The sequence below is a fragment of the Nilaparvata lugens genome, unplaced genomic scaffold (assembly GCF_014356525.2).
Source record: "Nilaparvata lugens isolate BPH unplaced genomic scaffold, ASM1435652v1 scaffold4877, whole genome shotgun sequence".
Lineage (NCBI taxonomy): Eukaryota > Metazoa > Arthropoda > Insecta > Hemiptera > Delphacidae > Nilaparvata > Nilaparvata lugens.
Window position 1 is genome coordinate 1 of NW_024090871.1, and position 24,390 is coordinate 24,390.

The following is a 24,390-nucleotide window of genomic DNA, read 5'->3' on the forward strand; positions in this document are numbered from 1 at the left end:
GCACTTAGCTCCATGAATTCTTGTATTGAATACAGAGGGTTCTCAGTCATATACTAAATATGTTAAATTGTTGCAACGCACACAGATGTCCTTCTCTTTCATATATTTCCCTGCAGACTATTAGTGTTTTCCCCGTCTGTCTGCTTTCTGCTGGTGTGTGCAGTCAGCGTTCGCCTTGAGTTGAAATCATTTACAGCTAAAACCTTATTGTATTAACAGAAAAAAAAATGTATAAACTTGCCCAGAGTTTTCTGTGTACTTGGAGAATAAGAATGAAATCGGCTTGGCTTTGGAAGGGAGCTCATTTGCCTAATCGAATTCGTATTTCAGAGAGAATATTATATCGTACTGTTCGTTGCTGTCAGCTTGGACTCGTTCATTACTTGTACTGCAATCATACAAATTTATCATTATCAAATGCAATATTTTGCAATAATAAGGTAGTTAGTCTATAGTTAATTCCTTTTGCTAAGCATGTCAATCATTCGTTAGTATCAATATTTGAAAATTGCTATACCAAACTATAATTTATTTGTAATTTAGCTAGCATTATTAAAAGCCGATCAAGATAAAAATTAGCCATTCTCACTTAATGCTAGGAACAAAAGTAAAAAATTATTAGGTCTTGTTGCAAAGTTTTACAATTTGTAAAATAACTACCTAGCTAATTCTTTTATTATAAAAATTGTTTATACCCACATCAGGTCTGGTTGTAGAGTTGTTGTAAACAGATAAACCGAATAAAACAAGTCAAACTAATTCAAAACATAACTATAATAATTCCTTTAATGTGTAATATTTAAAAAAGTGACAGAACACAGAAATGAGACTGTAAAGTAGGGTTAGGATTTTAGTTAAGTTTGTAAGTCGTGTTATAATCTAATGTTCTGAATGAAATTTTATTGAAATGTTGATAAAGAAAAAATATTAAAAAACACTGTTTATAACAGAGTATACTTGAGTAAACTTGTACCAATTAATGACAAAAAGAACGTTAAAACGTTTCAAAATTCAGTGAAAGTAAGGTTAGAAATGTAAAATTCAGGTGCCATTTTTAAAACATAAGCCTTATAAAGTGTAGATAAATTTTAGAAAATGAAAATAGGTAAAATATTAGAGTTTATATCAAATAACTGAAAATGACTGATAAGTTACTAGGCTATTTTTTAATAATAGCCTATAATACTCGACTGCAAACAACAAACAAAGGATAAGAATGTGATATTTACAAAACTGGCTATTGTTTCATATTGAAACATGATCTAACTATTAAGTATAAAGCAATTTGAAATATTACGAATCAAATAACTAGCAATATAGTATAATGAAAGAAAATGATTAATCCACATTCCAATGAAATGATCCATGATGGAGTGATCTTTAGATAACATCATCCTTACTTTGTTACCTTATTTCGATTATCCTCATTTAAAACATTATTCATGAAAATGTAATAAATGCATGACATCTATACTAAATTACAAAAATAAAACGATATTTCTTATTCAAATCACTAATCACACAAAACAAAACTCTCTTCAGTCATGCAACTAAAAAATTAAACTAAATTCACTTTTCTTTGAACAGAAAACAGACATGAACACTGTTCTGAATTTCTCTCTCTTTCTAATTTAGCTGCACAGAGAAGATAGAGCAATGGAGTGCCTCTTGCATTAAGGCCCGTTTCACATTTGACTGACCGCTAATGTCTAATGACGCACCTACAAGTTAGTCCAATAAAGAACAATGGCGACCAGTGCGAGTATGTGGATGAGTGGTTTGCCAGCGCTGGCCTATAGTGAGGTCCACGTTATAATGGCAGGGTTTGATTGGCAATGGTATTGCTATCCTTGTCTATCATTTAACAAAGCGGATAGCTCTATCTCTTTCCCACTTTGCTCTGTTGCCAGATCGTCTTACAACAATGAAGAATTGATAATTAATTACCTATAATTTCACTTCAAGGACTGTTTCCCCATTTTTGCCCTTCGCTTGTTCAACGACCTACCTGTCAATGTGAGGAATCTGCAAGGAAGTGACTTTAGGATTGAAATAGTGATGTGGTTGAAGAATATCCCATTCTACACCGTGAGTGAATAATCTGATGCACTCAAGGTCAGCATAGCCTGACCTCCCATCTTAAAAGTAAATTCATGATGCCCCTATCCAGTTCACTGGTCATTGATGAAGAAAAGTAATAAGGAATAGATTGGACGAGGTACCTATAGTGGTGAAACCTGCATGTTGCAAACAATAAATAAACCACTGAAAACTACAAATTATAAATAATAATATAATATTGTTGTGTTTCGACACTCATAAAACACTAGAGGCGATTTATACTAATTTATTACTTACAACACTATAACTCACGAAGGTAGACTAGAAACACCTATAAACTGAGAGTTCAGTTGAAGACAGAACTGGAAGGACAGTGCTTTTATTATTCAGGATTTTTTCAGTTGCTTTAGTTAACGGTGGTTTTCCGTAGACCTTTGAGAGTATAGTTTTACAATCTGTTTTATAATGCACAATTTAAGTTGAATAATTTAAATGATTGACAGGTCCATATATCCTTCCTTTGAGAGGAGGTCAGTGGCTGCTAAATTATCTATCCAACTGATAACTACCTAATAAATTCCCAGAAATCACAACTTTTATAAATAACTGTTAAGAAAACTGTTACTAAGAAATAATAACTGTTTTAACAACTACAAAAGTCTATTATCACTTTATCACTAGTCTGTCATGATTTTATTATCACTTTATCAATTAGTCTGTCAAGATGAAAAAAGCGAACGAACCTGCTGTACTTTCTCAACTACTGGCCGACTGCAACATGCACCATTTATAAGGTGGGCAGAACCATCGAGAAAGGTCCAGAGTCGCTGCAAACCTAGATTCAAGTCGCGGCAGAAGATTCAAGATCGCGCCCGCAATTGGTCGAAGGCTCCCCTCACCAAAACCCGAATACACTGGAACGTTCTGGAAGCCCCCCTGCCACCCGCGTCAACCCTGCTTCCACTGTGCTGTCCACCAGTAACCCCTCACCTCCTGCCATCCTTCTGAAGGCTTCATCCATAACACTATTATTATACAAATTATAATAATAGATAGCATAGATATTAACCTCAAATAGAGCATCAAGGAAAAAGTAAGCCACAAATATCAGAGATACAAACCCTTTTCTCAAAAAATTTGCTCAAAGCCTTCTGCTGTGATAACAACATTTTTATGTATCATGAATGTCATATGCTAGTTTCCAGTGTTATGGGTCATCAGGGTGCACAGGAGAGGAGAGTCATTATAACCACCAGTGGGGTCAGTGTGAATGAGCATAGGCAAAGAAGAAAGATACCATAGCATAATAAGACCAAGCCTCTTGAGGCTTTTTCAAACGAGTTGGCAGGACAGCAAGCCAATATCCAATTTCTCAACTGAAGACCAGACCATTCCTGGGTAGATTGCATCAGTCAAATATTTTTTGACATGAATTAAACTGGTCAAACAGTTTGGGGGGCTCTGAGTCGACCATGTAACTCAGGAATTTATTTGAGCCCTGAATATGCTCACAGTACCCCTTATTGTTGTGGGAGGTGACTTAAAGGGACCCACACCTTTTCAAAGCCCTTCTTTCTTTCCCCTCTTCTCATATCAATATGCCTTGGAACTTTCCTCTTCTATAAAGGCATTTTCTACTAACTAAGCTTTGTGCCATTATTCTTTCTTTCCATTTTTGTTTTATCAGCCTCCCTTAGGCTGATATTCTGTATATTTTTATCAATATTTTTTATTCTCAAAATATTATCAAAACCTTTACAAATATAAAAATAGAATCAGCATTAATACGTGTGGTCATATATCAAGTTGGCTGTAATATTCCATCACGTGATTATCATCATCGTCGGCAAATTTCCCACACACACAAGATATCAAGGTAGAAACATCATGCTAAATTCATGTTGCAGATTGGATAACTTATAAATTCTGTGTTATACACGTGAGTTTCTTAAAATTTTGTTATTCATTTAAATTCTTTATATATTCTTGTTAGATTAAATATCCTATTAGAAAATGTGTCGTCAAATTATTGAAATAATAAATGATGTCCTATAAATGTTGCATGCAAAGGTGGTGCTGACTTAACTAATGAAATGTTAGATCTGAAATTTTTTACTTTTTTTTACATCTGCAATTCTATAATGAATGCCTTCATTTCTTACAAAATTAATCAATAATTTTACTATCTTTTTGGTTGACAATTCAAATGAAGGTTGTTTTTCTTGAGTTTTCCCTTCTTTAAATTATAGGCTATGGGATGGCATGACTTGATACTCAATACAATAAAATTACAAATTCAGCCTCCCTCATTCTTTTTTATCTTCATTTACCTTCTCACCAATCTTATAGACTGATGGTCCTAAAGGATTAGACATCTCAAGTAGTGACAGATCTAACACATTACTGTGAAATGGGATCATAGGAAATATCCAAATCAGGCTCTGTCTCTGATCCTTAAGGTAGTGCGCTGCCAAGAGACTATGGAGCTGGGGGCCAATCACCCACTCACCGAGATAAGCTGATTCAAAAACACAGTATACAACGCCTCAGAACTGAACTGGATAAACGGTAACTATAAGGTTTGCCAGAGAAACTTAAAAAAGTTTAAAGTTTAAACTTAAAAGTTCATTGAAAGGTCAATAAAAACAAAAGTACTTCAGTTATTGTTCTAATCTTTTTCTATATGAGAATACAATATCCTCAATTTTTCTTCATGCAGTCTTAAAAATGACATCAGATCAATGGCGACCCTCATTGTACACTGATGAAGTCGATTTTTGAAGTTTGTATTCACTTATTGCAGTATATCAATTGGTATGTTGACAATGGCATTGTGAATGTTGTTCTTGATGTGTGCTATGATCCATGGTGAATCGACATAAACCAGGGATTTCAAAAAACCCATCAAAAATCACATTGAGGAAATGCATGTGGGATGAGCCTTGTCACTGGAAAAATGACCGCATCTTCAGGCAGGTTGTCAATCAGCATATCACATGCATTTTGACAGGCAACAAAACAGTGTTCAGTCAAATCTTGAACAACAGCCAATCTCAGTATGAAATTGAAGATCTTCATGGAAAATTCGCCAAACATTGAAGTCAGAAATTGCTGTAGCAGCTGCATGTTTGCAAGCCAGGGGAGCCAGGCTCTCCTGAGAATGCACAACTGACTACCTCACTCTTTCAATATTTTCTGGAGCTCTGATGGTTTGTTGAAGTCCATTTCTGAGTTTAGTGACACTTCCACACTCCCGAAATGAGTTAACCCACGACAGAATCTAATTACTGTCAGGAAGGGGTCTGTGAGGAGGAATTTTAAATCAAGTGTGGAAGGCATGTTGCATAGCAACAACAAGTGATCAACCATTAGAAAAGAATCATGAAAGCATATGGTGTCACAGTGGTTGAAGGATCAATCATTAAATATGCATGTGTGTACACTTGCACACAAATATGCAGCATCCTAAAGGATTTGTCAGAATAGAAAATTAAAGAAACACCAAGCTAACAAATGAGAAAGAAAACTGACAACATTTGGACCCCTTGCTCAGCATCAAATGTTATTCAACCCTTGCAGCCAGAGCAAGGTCTCCTCATCTGCCAGGTGTAATCTTGGCAATTCTCCAAAGAACGAAGTTTATACAATGGACATACAGAAACAATGATTGTGTTCATGGGAGGTTGCGGTACATGTACGATTTCGACCAAGGACACGAAAATGCATTCGGTGGGAGCTTTTGACAGTTTAGGTACCGGTCGCCATCTTGGAACAGAGTGGAGTGGTGCATGCTCACTTGCACCGCTCGAAAAGTATGTTCCACAAAACCGGTACCAGGTTCAACGCTTCTTATTGGTCGAGAGTTAAAGCGTTGGTTGTCTGCTGTTTGTTAGGTTATGTCTTCACATCCAGAATCTACAGACTAAAAAAGGATGAGGCGTACAAAGTATTTCATACCATTGATGGAATTAATTACAGGATAGTCGAAAAGCAAGAAATTCATTCATTATTAATTGGCTGGAAAGTTTATTATTTTTCAGCTTTATCGACTAATCTACCAAAGTAAGATGTGTTTATGTTATCTATTAGTCGGAATACTATTATTTTGTTGATTTATTCCTAGGCCAGGATCTATCCAGATAAATGTCTGGATAGTGGACATGAATCAAGAAACTTCAATTATTAACATTTTGCTAATATTCCATAAAACTTTTTATTCATTAACACCAATTGCATAGAAAAAGTAGTCAAATTTTTTAAATTAATCAATTAATTATTTAAAAAACTTTTTAAGGAAAACATGATTAGCCTAGTGCTTCTATAAGAACTAATAGTCAAATTTTTATGTTTATACATTCATCCACTCCAGCTTTGTTGTGATAAGATAACATAGGTCTGTTGCAACCTACATGAATATAATATTGGCTTGGACAAGCTTGTATAATAAATTGAAAATATATATTTTTTTTCAAATTATAAATTAATAATTATTATTGATTCAATAATAATAAATAATAGCTGAAATGTTCATATTGATAACACTTATATTATTTTGTCAACACCAATCTGTAAACGATTTATTTCAAAAGTACGCGCCAAAAACGGTGAACCAGTTTCGTTCGGTGGAGCAAGTAGTGGTGCACCAGTCACGTGGTTTCTGGTTACTGCTCACTTCGCCGAAGCCGTACATGCACCGCAACCTCCCATGAACACAGTCAATGTGTTCCATTGTTTGGATCTCTCCACATTCACAATATTGGGAGAGTCTGCAAATCCCCATAGATGCATACTTTTATGGCATCTCCCTTGGCCAGCTCTGAACCTGTTTAGGTGAACCCACTGCTGTTGGGGCAGTACAAATCCTGTCCTGGGACTCTACTGCTTGGGTTGGTGACAATATATTTGTTTCTCACTGCCTGAGAGTCCCATAAGTCCGACCATTCCAACATCATGCTGTCAAAGAACCCTGCTTGGTAATGATAGAGACAAACTGGCTTTCTTTATAGAAAAGAAGCTATCAACTGCAAAGTCTCGCAGCTCTCTAGACCATAGCATAATGGCTACTTACCTGAGGGAGGGTAAATTGGGAATTTCCCCTCCAGATTCGCCCTCTCCTGACCCTCTACATGACCAATTCACCGCGTGGTATTTTTTTTAAATAGTAAGTTTCTCTGGCACAATTTGTACTTTTTATTTATTGACCGGATATTTGGAGAAGGTGGACGAGCATGATTTACAACACTTCTAAGATTGTAGCTACATTTGCTGCTTCACTAGTTGGCTATTGAAATAAGAACGATGCTATTAGCGTCCACTGAGTGGAACCTTTTCTATATTATTTATCCTCCTTGAATAAGCCACAAAGTAGAAGGAATAATAACAAATTTCTCGCGACTTGCTTTGATAATTGGTGACACAAGCCATATTGTTGGCTAAGCTTGATGTTGGCCTAATGTAGTACGGGTCTTATATAACAGCTGTGATCTCTTGTCTATGCTTCCTGGCAGGAATTTGATTAGATTAGTGATAAAAAAAGTAAAAAGTAAATAATAATGGCTGTAGAGGGTGAATTGTTTTCTCAATCTGATTGGAGAAAAAGTATTATTTCTCAAATACAAAAAAGAAATAAGGACGAAAATCATAAATTTCACGATCTGATCTTGTTTCGTAAGTTTTTCTTGAATTCATCCTCAAATTATTATTATAATGAAAGACCTTGTACTCAAGGCCAAGTTATCTAACCTCAAAATAATTGTTATTAGACTTGAAATATTTATGTTTATTAATATATAAATTGTTAAATATTAATAGAAAGGATAACCTTTCTATTATCTCAATAATTAACTACATGATATTAAAAATACATTCAAGAATCAAGATTGAGGCAAAGGAGATAATAGAACAGTATTACTATCACAGTATTTTAACCAACCAAAATAATATACTAATTAGAATTTGTTTTAAATTTATGTCAACTGATGTTTTTTTCTTTGTAAAATATGTTGCTGTTTCAATTATTTTCCAAAACAGGCTTTTCACTTGTTGTACTTTTCTTTACAAATTAATTAGGAATTGAAGTGATCTTTAGTAGGCTAATAGAAAGTTTATTTCTCATTTACCAATTAATAATATTGTAGTAATTTATACTTGCAAGAGACTAAATAAATAAACAACTTGGCATAAATCTGTAATATAATTTATAAAACAAAATTAAGAAAGATTCAACAGCTTTTGTGAAGGACTAATTACGTAATAAAAGTCTAATATAATATGTTATAAGTGAGAGTTCATAAAATATCATTTAACCTACATCCCACTTGGATTATGTGGGATATCGAGTACTGTAAAATATTGAAACAACTAATCTCATGTCTCATGTGACTATCATAAAAGCTTGACTATAGGGGCTATCAAATTTCAACTTTGTAGTTGAATTTTATAAGATTTTTTGAGCCTTTTGGTATACTCTTGCAATTCGTATTTCAATATTTTTTTATTGGTAGCAGTCTGAGTTTGAACAGCAACTATTGCTAATGCATAGGTATCTAGACTTTACTTGTCTACAAAAGTTTGTATTTTCTTATATTGCAATTTTATTGATTTTTGAATGGAATCATTTTTAAATTCTTTGCCAATCGTGAAAAACCGGTCCACGTCCTTTTCGAACGTTCCATGTAAGTTTCTCTGTTTTTTTTTTATTTATTTATGAAATCCTCTGTTGTATTTCTATCTCTGAAAAATATTCAGTTTATTATTCAACCAGTACGATTTATTCCATATTCAATCATTTATACTGTTCAAATAATGCAAATTTTCATTCAATTTTTTCAAGACCTCAGTTATTTGTCAAGATTAATATTATTTTTCAATTCAGAGTTTCATTCTACTTGATTACCAGTTTCTTCATTTTGACATCAAATTATACTCAGTTTGTTTTGAAGTGATAAACTTTTTTTGGAAATTTTACTTTTTATTAAATTTGGAGTAGAGTAGTTTTGGGCTAGGTGTGTTTTCTCGCTTATTCACATATCTGTATTATCGTTATTTTGTATTATGAATAAATTAATAAGATGAATGTATTTCATTAGTACTTATTACATATTTCGTTAGGGTTCAATTCTCATATGATCCCTTTAGAAAAAAATATTTACTTGTTTGCCCCTGGGGGTTTTCATTTATTGAATAATTGAATATTGAATTATTCTGATAGGTCCAGTTCAAATTCATAGGTTGAAAACTGTTTCTTATTCAATTTGATAATAAAAAATATTATTCATTCAGTATAATCTAATTTCATTAAGTCAGAAGCTGGATTAGTTGGAGTTTATAAAGAAGAAACTTCAAGGCTTCCTATCAAGGATACTGTATACGTAACTCCAGTTTCAACTGACTTCACTGAATTAAAAAGCTAGATTGAGATCCGAAGTCGCATTTATCAATATTCGGAAATTAATCGGCTATTGGTTTGAATTTGTGCTATGTGCCAAATGATGGTCACATTGAACTTTTATTCAGTTCTTTATAAAACTGAACAAATTGCTTCTTCATAGGATAGTATTTTTTTACTTTCTTTATTCTTTACTGATTCATACAATATTTATATCATCAAAATAATAGGGAGAGAAAAAATAAGGTAACCTTATTTTTTAAGGTAACCTGCTATTACTCTCCTAAATTTAGATAAGGTTACACAGTCGAAATAGGACTATTAATTCATATCTGTAGGTCCATGTAATAATTATTGTATATCAAGAGTAGAAACTTCAATATTTATAAATAAAAAAACACTCTGTAAATAATTAACTTTATTTAATTCATCAAAAACACATGAAGTCATCATCATAATAAAATACGATAAAACTGAGTATGTTAATACGCTGTTTAAATGTTTGTGGTACAAATATTCAGTCAAGATATTTGGTTCGAATTCAAGAATCAATAATTTTCAATTCAATTCAATTTTTCTTCTGTCGGTGACCAGTGTATATACCGGATAGACATTGTCGATTAATAAAAACACAAAGTTCAAATATGTACACTAATCTCAAGATGGCCGATCGAAGAGACTGACAAAACATACAATCTCCTCCTCACTAAAAGAATAGAGAGGGAGGTTAATTAGCTTCTCTCGGAGTACTTTCTTGAACACTCTCACCTCCAGCTCCCGCACATGCAGTGGAAGTCTATTGTGGATTTTTAATGAGCGCATTGGGTAGCAAGTGTGCAGCTTAGCCAATCTAGAGTAGGGAGGGTCAATGTTGTCTCGCCCTCTAGTTGAATAGTTGTGTATCTGGCCTCTTGCTTGGAGTGTGTGAAGTTGGCCCTTCAGAAGTACAAGGGAGTTCAGCACATATTGACCGAAGACAGTGAGTATTCCCAGCCTCCTGAACAGCGGGCGACAATGCTCCAAGTATGGTGATGATGTTATTATACGAATCACTTTCTTCTGTAGGAGGAGAATTCTGTGACATCCACTTGCATGCCCCCAAAGTGCAATCCCATAGTTGATGTGACTATGAAACAGACCATGGCATGCAGTAACCAGGTAACGCCTTGGAACATGGCCTCTCAGTTTCCGTATCAGATATGTTACTTTGGAGAGTCGGTTACATATCATATCAATGTGCTGGTCCCATGTCAGTGATGAGTCAACCATGAATCCAAGGAGCTTAACCTCAGGCTCACCAAAAGGAGGTATACCATGCCTCAGGGTGCACAGAACATTCTGCGTCTTCTCTCCATTCATACACAGTCTGTTGCCCTAAACCATGTGCTCGCCTCCTCCAACAGTTCAGCAGACCTCAGTACGGCCATTGTGGATCCTCTTGTGCAATTTCACTGGCCATAGAACAGCATTACAAAATGTAAGGAATAGGCTTCGTCAATAATAGGTAAATATCACAAGGTAGGCTATATCAAACGATCAAATTCACACATACACATTTAAATATTCCAGGTAATCATTAACATAATAGAAAGCTTCAGACTTGAGCATTTATCAACAGCATACAAAACGTTTTCAATGGTTACTGCTTTGAAAAATTGAATCGAATTGAATTGCAACATCATCTGGTAGTAAATTAAACATGCGAATTTGTAGATACTTTTCAAAGTTTTAGTCAATCTAACTGTAGGTCTAGTTATATCATCCTTATGTGTAGTGTAATGTGAATGTACATAAATATTTTATTAAAATTGGACAGAATTTTCTTAACGGAGATTAAATATAATATACTTACAAACAAGGCAAGGCAATTCCATGAAAAAGTAATGATTTATTCTGGGGGATGCTAATTAGACAGATTTTCACTTTCCTTGCCCTATTACCATAGGTAGGAAAGTATTGCTTTCCAAAAAAATTAAGGTACCCTAATTTCAAGTTTTCTATACGTTTCAAGGTCCCCTGAGTCCAAATACATGATTTTTGAGTGTTTTGGTGTGTGTGTGTGTGGTGTGTGTGTGTGTGTGTGTGTGTGTTGTGTGTGTGTGTGTATGTCTGTGAACTCGATAACTCCATTCCTAATCAACCGATTGACTTGAAATTTTAAACTTAAGGTCCTTATACCATGATGATCCGACAATAAGAAATTCAATAAAATTGAATTCAAAATGGTGGAAAAAATGGCGGATAATTACTAAAAAACCATGTTTTTTACGGTTTTCTCGAAAACGGCTCTAACGATTTTCTTCAAATTTATATCATGGATAGCTATTTATAAGCCCTATCAACTGACATGAGTCAATTTTTGGGAAAATTGCAGGAGCTCCGTAATATTCTTGAGAAAAATGGCGGATAATCACTAAAATACCATGTTATTCACGGTTTTCTCGAAAACGGCTCTAACGATTTTCTTCAAATTTATACCATGGATAGCTATTTATAAGCCCTATCAACTGACATGAGTATCATTTCTGAGAAAAATGCAGGAGCTCCGTAATATTCTTGAGAAAAATGGCGGATGATTACTAAAAAACCATGTTTTTCACGATTTTCTCAAAAATAACTGACCGATTTTTTTCAAATTCATACCCTGTATAGTTATTTATCAGCTCTATGAACTGGCATGAGTCTCCTTCCTGGGAAACTAATGGGGGGTCTACCCCATCCTTGATAAATGGACTTAGTAACCTCCTTCTCGTGCATGAGGTAGGTAGGTAGCGCAGTTCATAAAAATAACACATAGTCGAGATATTTCATCTGTAGAACAGCTGTTTTGACGACTTTAAAAAAATGAGGACTAAAAAAAATCATCGAGTTTCACAATTTACACAAAGGAAAAAGTACCTTGAAAACAATTATATATACACATATACAGTAGTCTGATCGTAGTTTCAAAAATATGAGCAAGGAAAGTTGTGTGAGTGTACCACTCCAGATTTTTCTTAACGGAGATTAAATTATAATATACATACAAACAAGGCAAGGCAATTCCATGAAAAGGTGATGATTTATTCTGGGGATGATTCTGTTAGTAACAGATACAATTAAATTCCACACTAAAAATCTTGAATTTGTTTTTAAGTTGACTTTTTTCTCATTTTTGTGAATCTGAGTAAAGTCTTTGTTTGATTTTGTGCAGATAACCGTTTGTTCGACAACTGGACAGCACTGCGCCATGAAAACCTGCAGCTCACGATTCAGAACGAGAAACTGCGAGTGGAGGGGAGCGGGAGTGGGGGTAGCGCCAACGAAACGAAAATCTCGATTCTGGAACAGAAACTGCTGAATCAGCAAGAAGAGCTGACGGAGCTGCACAAGCGACGCGGCGAAAAGGCGCAGCTCATCAATGACCTCAAGGACAGCTTGAAAGAGAAGGAGAAGCAGATCAGCGAACTTGAGGAGAGGTGAGATAGAGAATGATCAAATTACTAACTAATGAAAGCCTACATTTATGGAAAGGTCTATAATTCTATTACAATTTAAACAACTAGAACTAAAAAATGTCAAAACGAAATAAAAAAATAACAACTAGCGATAGTGAAAATAAATTGCTCAAAATTGCAACTATTAGGTGGGCCGTCTACTAGAACCGCTTTCGTCCGAACTAGCATCGGCCGAAAACTACCGAACGATCGCCCAACAAAGGAAAGAATAGGTGCTTGTCCATTTGCAACAGGTTCATACGGCCGATCAATTTTTCTATCCGAATTGAATGGGATTTTCTGGCTCTATCCGGCCGAACTAACTAGTCGAGCTGAGACTACAAAGTGTTCCCAACCTAAAATTTTTTTACAGTCTTTTTTGTTTTTGTTTTTTGAAGTTGTTGTGTTTTATAAAGTTGCAACTATGGACAATGAAAAGTTGATAAGTTTGGTTCAAGAGCATGTTTCATTGTGGGGCCGAACTAACTAGTCGAGCTGAGACAGCAAAGTGCTCCTAACCTAAAATTGTTTTACAGTCTTGTTCGTTTTTGTTTTTTTGATGTTGTTCTGTTTTATAAAGTTGTAACTATGAACAATGAAAAGTTGATAAGTTTGGTTCAAGAGCATGTTCCATTGTGGGATATGCGAGACAAAAGATATCATCGTCGTGATGGAATTCGTTCAAAGGAATTTGTGGACAAAGATTGCTGAACAAATAGGATCTGAAGATAAGATTATTATTATGAATAACTAATTTAGTGGATATTTGTTTATTCAGTTTCCAAAATCTCAATATAATCATTGTTTATGAAAAATTTTGGTGGCTATGATAGTAGTTGATTCAATAATTGGCAACACCAGCCTACTACTGAACTAGACTGACGTAAACGGTTCCAATGGACGACCATATTCGGCCGAATTAACGGCCGGCAGATTCGTCCGATCCAACGGCCGAACGGATTGGTTGAATACGGTTCCAGTGGACGGTTACCCTTAGAACTAGAACCAAGAGAAGCAGATAGTGATAGAAAATGGAACCACTGGATACTGACTTTTGAAAACAATCTAGAAGAAACCAAATGCAGCAGTGAGAAACGACTTAAAGTATTATATAAGTTTATCAATTCAACACTATGAAATGGATAAAAGAAAGTAGACAGGGCCGCGCTTCCTGTGCACTGGGCTATGTTCCAAAAAGGCGCATCCTCTAAATCTCGACTAGCATACTTCATTGTAATACAAATATTTATTTATTTATAAGGTTATCAAAAAAATACAGAATCGGAAAAGAAAAAACAGGCTATTGCCTAAAACTTCTTCAATTTCCTAATTTAGTTTTAAATTGTCCAAATATTATAGGTATGTACATTTAAATTTCTACACCAAATCACAATCTAAAATATAAATTAGAATAAAACAAACAATTTTAATTTGGATGGATTAATAATAAAAGTTTCTTAAAAACATGAAACAAACTATAAATTCACAAAATAAAGAATAAAACACTTAAATTTTGAGCTCGAAAATATCACATTCACCATCCGACTGTAATACATTCGAAGAGTCAGTTGATACATATCCAACTTCTTCGTCAAACAAAAGAATGAAATAAATGCCAGATACCTTGTTACAACGAGGAAACAGCATCATGGAGAAACTATTGACGAATATTTACTTGAACTAGAAAAATTAAGCATCGATTGTAATTCAAAAACATTACTACCGCAACAAACAGAGACGATTCGTTAGTGATGCATTTATTTCTGGAATTCAGTCTTCCCGAATTAGAATTGAATTGAATGACTGCCTTTATTTTGACCTAGGAGGGCGAAGTTAGGGCGCAGTCGACCCTCTCTTACACTTAACCTTCATAGACGTAGACTTCTTGAACATAAGCCACTAACACTAGAAGAAACCATTAATATATCTCGTACATTACAGTCTGCCAAAAAAATGTAATGAAAGCCTACATTTCTGAAAAGGTCTCTAATTCTATTACACTAACATCTCGTTTTTTTTAGTTCCAGTTAGTTTTTATAGTTCTGCGCTGCTTTGAAATCACTCAAATCAAGTACTTACTCGGTTTCTAATTACTCAAGTCAAGTACTAAATTATGAAATTACTCGAGTCAATACTGAAATTTGAAATTGATAAAATTCCAAGGGTTGATATAATTGGCTAACTTGGAACTCGCTGACTCCATGTTAAACTCTATGAAATTCTAATGTTGACGAAACTCTATGTTTGTAAAAGCTCTTGAGTTGATAAAACATTATTATATATTATTATTATTATTATTATATTATTATTATTAATTATTATTATTATTATTATTATTATTATAACTGCCGTGTGAATCAAAACTGCTCTGATCGGTGTAGTATTGATTCATATGGCAGTTTAACTTGGAGTCAGCGAGGTTCGAGTTAGCAAATTCTATCAACCCAATTCCAAACATCCAGTTTTTTTGGATCTACAGCTCTGTGCTGCTTTGAAATTATTATTCAAGATTCATTCATTTGCCATATCAGGCTACAGATCTACAGGCTCCAAAGATCTTCAGGCTATCGTCTTCTGACAGTTTCCAAATAAAGCTACGTCGAAATTATTGTTCAAGATTTATTCTCTTCATCATATCAGGCTCCATATCAGCCCTGCTCTGACTGTACTCAAATCAAGTTAGTTTATTATCCTTTGAACATAAGTACAGATAAAGGTCTGACTTATGAAGTCGAAAAACACACAAGAACAGAGAGACTTATGTAGACAGACGGAGAAAAAATGTAACGTCTGCATGCAGACGTGAGGAGAAATATGCAGACACACATCCGTGTGCGTTGCTACTTATGAACACCTGGGGAGTAATTTTTCCTCCGTATTCTGCATATTTTCGTCTGTTGATGGGTGCGTTTACCCCAAGTGGAGATGATCCTCATTGTATTTATTTTTTAAAAATTTTAACCCGATTTTGCAGGTTAGAAGGGAGTAAACATAGCCATAACTAGCATGAGAAACCTTTCATGAATAACAGGTTTATTTATTTCACAATGGGAGCAACAGGTAAAAACCCAAATATGCTCCCTTAACATCACAATAAGACAAGTGCAATTTGTTTTCAAAACAAAATTTACTAAACTAACGTTAGAAAAAGTGGGTACCTACTTGGAAAAATCTGGTGTGGCGCACTCACACAACTTTCCTTGCTCATTGAACTGTAAGCCCCATTCTTAAAGGAGAATAATTTAGGGGAATAACATAATGACGATTGGCAGCAACATATTTGAAACTACGATCAGACTACTGTATATGTGTATATATAATTGTTTTCAGAGTACTTTTTCCTTTGTGTGAATTGTGAAATTCGATGATATTTTTCAAAAGTCGTCAAAACAGCTGTTCTACAGATGGAATATCTCGACTATGTGTTCTTTTTATGAACTGTTCTACCTACCTACCTTATGCACGAGAAGGAGGTTACAAAGTCCGTTTCTCAAGGATGGGGTGGACCTCCTATTAGTCTCTTAGAAAGGAGACTCATGCCAGTTAATAGAGCAGATAAATAACTATACAGGGTATGAATTGAAAAAAATCGGTTAAGTCATTTTTGAGAAAATCGTGAAAAACATGGTTTTTAGTAATCATCCGCATTTTTCTCAAGAATATTACGGAGCTCCTGCAATTTTCTCAGAAATGAGACCCATGACAGTCGATAGGGCTTATGAATAGCTGAATTCATGGTATAAATTGAAGAAAATCGTTAGAGCCGTTTTCGAGAAAACCGTGAAAAACATGGTTTTTTAGTGATTATCCTCCATTTTTATCAAGAATATTACGGAGCTCCTGCAATTTTCCCAGAAATGAGACTCATGTCAGTTGTTAGGGCTTATAAATAGCTGTCCATGGTATAAATTTGAAGAAAATCGTTATAGCCGTTTTCGAGATAACCGTGAAAAACATGGTTTTTTAGTGATTGTCCGCCATTTTTCTCAAGAATATTACGGAGCTCCTGCAATTTTCCCAGAAATGAGACTCATGTCATTTTTTAGGGCTTATAATAGCTATCCATGGTATAAATTTGAAGAAAATCGTTATAGCCTTTTCGGGATAACCGTGAAAAACATGGTTTTTTATGATTATCCGCCATTTTATCCGCCATCTTGAATTGAATTTCTTATTGTCGGATCCTCATGGTATAAAGACCTTAAGTTGAAAATTTCAAGTCAATCGGTTCATTAGGAATGGAGTTATCGTTGTTCACATACACACACATACACACATACACACATACACATACACACACACAGACCAACACCCAAAAATGTTTTTGGACTCAGGGGACCTTGAAACGTATAGAAAACTTGAAATTAGGGTACCTTAATTTTTTTGGGAAGCAATACTTCCCTTACCTATGATAATAGGGCAAGAAAGTAAAAAACAACTGAAGAAAAAAAATTATAAATGATATTGAAAAGTAGAGATTAGTGAATGAAAAGGTGAGAAAGGTGATAAAGAGATAGAGAGAGAATGGTTAATTGCAAGCACGAATGATAGCTGAATGATGAATGATATCTATTGAAGCACAATAAAAGTCATCAAGCAACTTTTAATCTTATCAAAGCACATCTATAAAAAAGTAGTTTCTACTTAGTCTTAGTTTGAACTCTTCAAGAGCCATTTCAATGTTGACAAAAATAAGAAAACGTTAAAAACAAATTTTAAATTTTCCAATTAACCTACATGTGAAAATGTCTCTTGAAGAGTTGAAACTAGTTGTGTTTTGATAAAATAAAAAGGTTAGTTACTTGATAAAACTTTTATGTTTTTCAATAATTTCAGTAGATCCAGAAGAAAAGTGAGTTTATAACAGGGGTTTTATAACAGATTCTTCATTGTACTTATTTATCTTAAATTTCCATTTTAATATTACAGGTTAGCAGGGAGTTCATCCGAATGTAACAGATTTCGTGCCGAAATTGAGATGTACAATGTCAATAGGAAAAACTTGGAAGATCTAAATCTGCATGTTAAAGATGAACTTCATGCTTTGCAATTGGAATTTGTGCATCTTGAAGCAAAGCTACGCAAAACACAGGTAAATTATCATTTGACATAATTTTATCCTCAGTAGTATTTTTGATTCTTTATTGATATTGAAATAAATAACTCCTAAAAATCAATTCATCTCATCAATCTTTATTTTTACTTCTATCCATCATTTATTGTGTAAATTTGTGCATCTTGAAGCAAAGCTACGCAAAACACAGGTAAATTATCATTTGACATAATCTTATCCTCAGTAGTAATTTTGATTCTTTATTGATATTGAAATAAATAACAAACAAATAACTCCTAAAAATCAATTCATCTTATCAATCATTATTTTTACTTCTATCCAAGCATTTATTGTGTAAATTTGTGCATCTTGAAGCAAAGCTACGCAAAACACAGGTAAATTATCATTTGACATAATCTTATCCCATATATTTTTGATTCTTTATTGATATTGAAATAAATAACAAAACAATAACTCCTAAAAATCAATTCATCTTATCAATCATTTTTTACTTCTATCCAAGCATTATTGTGTAAATTTGTGCATCTTGAAGCAAAGTTACGCAAAACACAGGTAAATTATCATTTGACATAATTTTATCTCAGTAGTATTTTTGATTCTTTATTGATATTGAAATAAATAACAAACAATTAACTCCTAAAAATCAATTCATCTTATCAATCATTATTTTTACTTCTATCCAAGCATTTATTGTGTAAAATGTGCATCTTGAAGCAAAGCTACGCAAAACACAGGTAAATTATCATTTGACATAATTTTATCCTCAGTAGTAATTTTTTTATTCTTTATGATATTGAAATAAATAACAAACAAATAACTCCCAAAAATCAATTTATCTTATCAATCATTATTTTTACTTCTATCCAAGCATTTATTGTGTAAATTTTGTTATTGATAGACTTTGATTTAGCTTTGATTTTTTTTTACAATCATCTTAGGTATAGGATACTGCGAAGTGTTATCAGTAGTATATTAAAAGCGAAATGGCACTCACTCACTGACTGACTGGAGTGGTCCACTCACTCGCAGAACTGGAAATTTACCGGACCAAAAACGTTCAAATTTTGTAGGTGTGTTCAGTTGGCCCTTTAGAGGCGCACTAAGTACGGATTTGGAAAAATTTCCAAAGATACACCCAAAATATGCGTTTTTCCAGCGTTTGTTAGCGTTTTCTCAGCTTTATCGCGAACTAATGAACAGAAAATGTTCAAATTAGTACAGAAGATCAGCTAGGGTGTAATAATGTTGTGTTAGAAGGAATTTGCAATAACGTCAAATATGCGCCCAAAATTAGCGTTTTTCCAGCATTTTTTGCTTTTTCTAGATTTATCGAGAACAAATGAACAGAAATTGTTCAAATTTAGTACAGAAGCTAAGCTAGAGTGTAATAATGTTGTGTTAGAAGGAATTTGAAATAATGCCAAAGATACGCCCAAAATCTGCGTTTCCAGCGGTTTTTTGCGCTTTCTCAGCTTTATCGAGAACAAATGAACAGAAAAAGTTTCAATTCACTACAGAAGCTCAGCTGGGGGTGTAATAATGTTGTGTTAGAAGGAATTTGAAATAACGCCAAAGATAACACCCAAAATTATCAGTTTTTGCGTTTTCTCAGTTCTTTCATCAAGTTATAGACAGAAAATGTTCAAAATTGGTACAGAGGTTTAGCTAGGGTCTAAAAATTTTGTGATGAGGTGACTTTAATATTTCATCAAAGATACGCCCAAAATCAGCGTTTTCCAACGTTTTTCCACCCTGCACTAAATAATTGAAATTAATCAATGATTGAATCGAGCGAGGAAGTACTTTGACTTTCTGATGGAATGAAGCATGCTCAAATGAAAAAATGCAAGCGAGCGAAGCGAGCCCACTGATCTCATTTTTGGACGATTCAGTCGGGGGTCCAGGGGTGGAGCCCCCTCGCTAGACGGATATGGCAAGCGAAGCGAGCCTGACGGCTAGTTTTTCATAAAGCTAGAATGGTAAAATTCACAAATCTTTAGTAGTGAATGGTAGTTCATTAAGTAAACTTCGTATGCTGTAAATTTTACAATAACTTGTTAATACTGTGCTGTGTACTATATTATTGACTATAAATTCCAATGTAAATCAATAGATGATGAATTCCACACTCAATATAAATAGCAGCATAAGGGCCAGACCATTTTTTCAGGTGTTTTTAGAGTCTGCAGGATAGGAAACTCTCCGATTGGTTGATTGGGTTGGCGCTTGAAAAACCGCCCGAGAAAACGCTTTATATGGTCTGGCCTTAACAATAGAATTAATCTTTAATACTCATCTATTTCACTAATCCTTAATTAATTTAATTAGATTAATTTAATTAATCCAATCTATCATTTAATCTTCAACGTTTTAAATCACTGACAAATCATTTACACCTTTTATAGGTGGTCGTCGGATGCTACAAAAATGTATGATTGAACTCTGTTAATATTTAGATATCAAATATATAATCTACTCATTATTCATTTGATTTATAACTTGTGTTTTGTTTTCAGGATGAAAATGCTAGTTACTTGAAAAGTTGATGAAATATAAAACTAAGACGCCGAAAAAATGAATGAAGAAATGAAACTTTCTCAGGTAAATAATTTTTCGTTATTTAAGTGTCTGATGTGTCCCTTTTATTGATTTTTGTATCATATGACGAATTTCGGTTGTACAGTACTGTACCTTGATTTTTTGTTATAACGGGTGCTCCAATTACTAGGCAACCCTAATTTTCCAAACATATTGCAACGGGAAAGTCAGTTAATTGAAAGAGGCAATATTTGTGATAACTTTTGAGGAGTCGTGTCTAGCATGTAATAATGCCAACAGTACTCCATTCTCTAAAGTTTCAAGTAGGTTGAGTATAAACTTTCTTAATTAATGTCAGTGGTTGAACGTTTTATTTGTAATTGTATTTGGGTGTTCAATCATAATTATTTTCTACTTTGATAAATTATGGTTACATCTAAATATATACAGGGTGTTCTGAAAAAATGTGCCCATAAGTCAAGGCGTGATTCTCACATCAAAAGAAGAAAAAAGTTCCAATTAACATAGGTCAGAAAATGCTTGGATACCAAGTTATACAGGATGAAAGATTTCTTTTGAATTTCAGTTCCCCTGCTGAAACGAAAGACAAAATCTGTTGAGCTCTCTTTCATGCGTTTTCATAGATAGTTATTTGTATATCTAGAGTGAAAAGTACGACTTTTTTTCCTGTGGGAAAAAGTTTGAAGCCCGAGGCGAAGCCGAGGGCAGCAATTTTCCTGAGGAGAAAAACTATTTTCGCTCGTGATGTACACAACATTTTTCCTCCATCTACATTTTTTTATAGAGAACTGTAAATAAAATCATTCTAATAACTTACGTATTGGTGACAATGATTCCTAACAACATAACCTAAATCTAAAACCTAAAAACCGGTCGTCTGATTGGCACTGCCGATTGCGCTATCTATCGGCAAAGTTGTAACAATCAGATCAGCTGAGCAGCTACCAAAAATGGCCGACTCCAGATCACGCGGTTCAGATTTGAATTGCAGATCAAAAATATTGTTGGCTGGTATTTTGAACAGAATAAAAATTTTAAAAATTGTATAAATTTTTATCGTCTACTAATATTAAGAATATAATAATTATCATACAAACATATATTTCATGAGTTGATCAAATTTCTGGTTGTGGTATTGAATTCAGTTGACTCAATGACAGACACCTCTATCATGCTTTCTCATCTGAGCTTAGACCTCTAACCTATACAATGTAAGTTTCAAAATAGAGATGCTCCCCATGTTATTTAAATGGTCACTTTTACTCCCTAGGGAGTTTTTCTTCTGTTTTTACTACCGAGAGCGAAAAAGTGACACTTTAGTATTAGGTTTCAGGGAGTAAAGTAAGTACTTTAGACAGTAGGTGGAGGAAAAAAATATTTTTTTTTATTGTATAACATAGTAGATCTGCTTCAAACCTTAAAGGAACTTGTTTTTCGGGACCAAGTTTCACGTATTTCGTCACATATCTTGAAAATTACTGTAGCTACCGGTGTGAAAACGGGTTTATTCAATTTTTCAGTTAATTTAGATAAAGTACGCTGAATCGTACATCTTAATTACAGCCAACAAATACCTGTAGGGTTTCTTTTCAGCAGGGGGACTGAAACTTAGACGCAATCTTTCACTCTGTATAACTTGGTAACCAAGCATTTTCGGACTCATGTTAATTAAAACTTTTTTGCTTCTTTTGATGTGATGAATCACGCCCTAAATTATGGGAAGTTTTTTCAGAACACTCTGTATGTAAACAGCCAGAACAAAGATTTTGTTCAGTTTCCCTCATATTTTTCATGTGACTCCCTTACTTCAGCGGAAAATCGATGTTAGTTGTCGATCACTTTTACAAGTACTGGGGCCCTCTAGTCCTACAGATTTATCTGTCTCTCGACTTTGAGAACACGTTGAAAAAATGTCTAGAAACGCTCACACAATCGACCCGGTGAAACTCAATCTCACACACGATAGTGAGGTTCACGTTATAATGGCAGTGGAGAAAGATAGCAGAATAACGTTGCCGACCCTTTGTCTTGTCAATGCCTTCTATATACGATAGCTGATTCAGGTTTATTGTTGTAATATTAACTGTTCATTCTCGTTTAAAATAATCAATTATATTTTATTAAGCAAGAAATTATAGTTTTCAATAGTTTCATAATTAAGATGAAATATTTTGATAATAATTATTAATTCTACATGTTCAAAGACGAACAGAGCAAAGCCAGAAAGAGATAGCGCTATCCGCTTTGTTGAATGATAGACAAGGATAGCAATACCATTGCTAATTAAACACTGCCATTATAACGTGGACCTGACTATAGTAGCCTAACCACTCAAAAGCAACAGTCAAAATGAAAACATGTGTTCGAACATTGCATCATAATGGGAATATTTCCAGCATTTCTTGTGAGGAAAATAAGTTTAACGTGAATTACAAATATTCATTTCTTATTTGGCTATTACATATCATTATAGAATTATAACTGGGTTGCGAAACGATTGGATCACTCTGTATATCTTCTTGTGACTGCTTTTCCATTGTCCTCATCTTCTTTAACTTCTCATATACTTTTTGATGTACAGTACACCATTTTCTGCATCTGCCTTCACATTCAGCTATTGAACCCTTTTCACTACCTCCTCCTTCAAAGAAGGTGATCGTACAGTGTAAAAAGACCAACAAGTTGAACAATTTATCTCCAATTTAACGTTCCAACATTAGTCGTTTTTATTTACCTGGTCATCTTATAAATTAGTGCTAACTTTAATCTTATGACGAAAATATGTTATTAATCTTATAAATTATGCAGTCTCCTTTTGCTCTTATTTTTGATCTTATGGACCAACTTCTATGGACTACCTTACAGCTATATTCATACTGTTCCCAGGAATATTTATCCATTGTTGATTATCCATCTTCTTTTCACTGGAATTATCCTATTGTATTCTTATATAACTTTAAAGTGAAAGAACACTCACATCCTTGGTGTGCCCACTCTGACCAAATACTCACCCTCATTACCTCAATACTTTTGTTTCTGTCGGGCTAAGAATGTGCAACACCAGCACGAAACGGTCGTCGCCACACCAAAGAATGTGTTTTTTCACGATAAAGTTATATAAGAATACAATAGGAATATTTATGGTGAAAATCGGTTAACTAATTTCTACCAATATTCCAAGATACAGCAGAAACTTACATAGTATCCTCATGTACTTTATTGATTGATTGATTGTTCAATAAGTCATCATAAAAATGATAGTGAGAGAAAAAATAAGGTAACTTGTGCTATTCCTCTCCCAAATTTAGATAAGGTTACACATAGTCCGAATAGGTTAGGTCTTGTAGTTGTTCACTTCACAAATTTTCAGTCCTTAATTATTTTCACACGTAGATTTTTAAATTTAGATGCTTATGTATTGTATATCCTTTTCTGTATACCCTTCTCATTTTCCTATCCCCTCAATTTATTTCTATGTCTTCTTCTCCTATTCCATCCAAATGCACATTTATATTAAATTGAAAACTTTATTTAGAGAGTTTTTAACTTCTTAATTAACATTATGCGATACACTTCATTTTGGCAATGCCCACATCACCAATACGTTTTCTCGTTGGGGGCCATCAGAGGCTTTAATATCTATTTAATCATTTGATATGCTATCGATAATTTTGAATTATTTCATTAGTAGCTTTTTGAACATATGTAATTCTATATATTAATTAATGAATAAATATTTATCTTCACGTTGTCCCACGAAGAGGTTTACACGTTCAATTTATATTACGTGCCCATTCATGCACCGAACGTTTTCACAATTTAACACAGTTTAC

The 24,390-nt window shown here is 33.9% G+C and overlaps 1 protein-coding gene across 1 annotated transcript; it reads left to right on the forward strand.

The window, feature by feature from the left end:
• The first annotated feature begins 7,569 nt into the window (after positions 1-7,569).
• Positions 7,570-20,599, forward strand: LOC120355809 (autophagy-related protein 16-1-like). Its single transcript, XM_039444523.1, has 4 exons — positions 7,570-7,728; positions 12,642-12,906; positions 17,854-18,016; positions 20,515-20,599. The coding sequence occupies exons 1-4, from the start codon at positions 7,614-7,616 to the stop codon at positions 20,542-20,544; spliced, it is 573 nt and encodes a 190-aa protein (XP_039300457.1). The 5' UTR covers positions 7,570-7,613; the 3' UTR covers positions 20,545-20,599.
• The last annotated feature ends 3,791 nt before the right edge of the window (positions 20,600-24,390 follow it).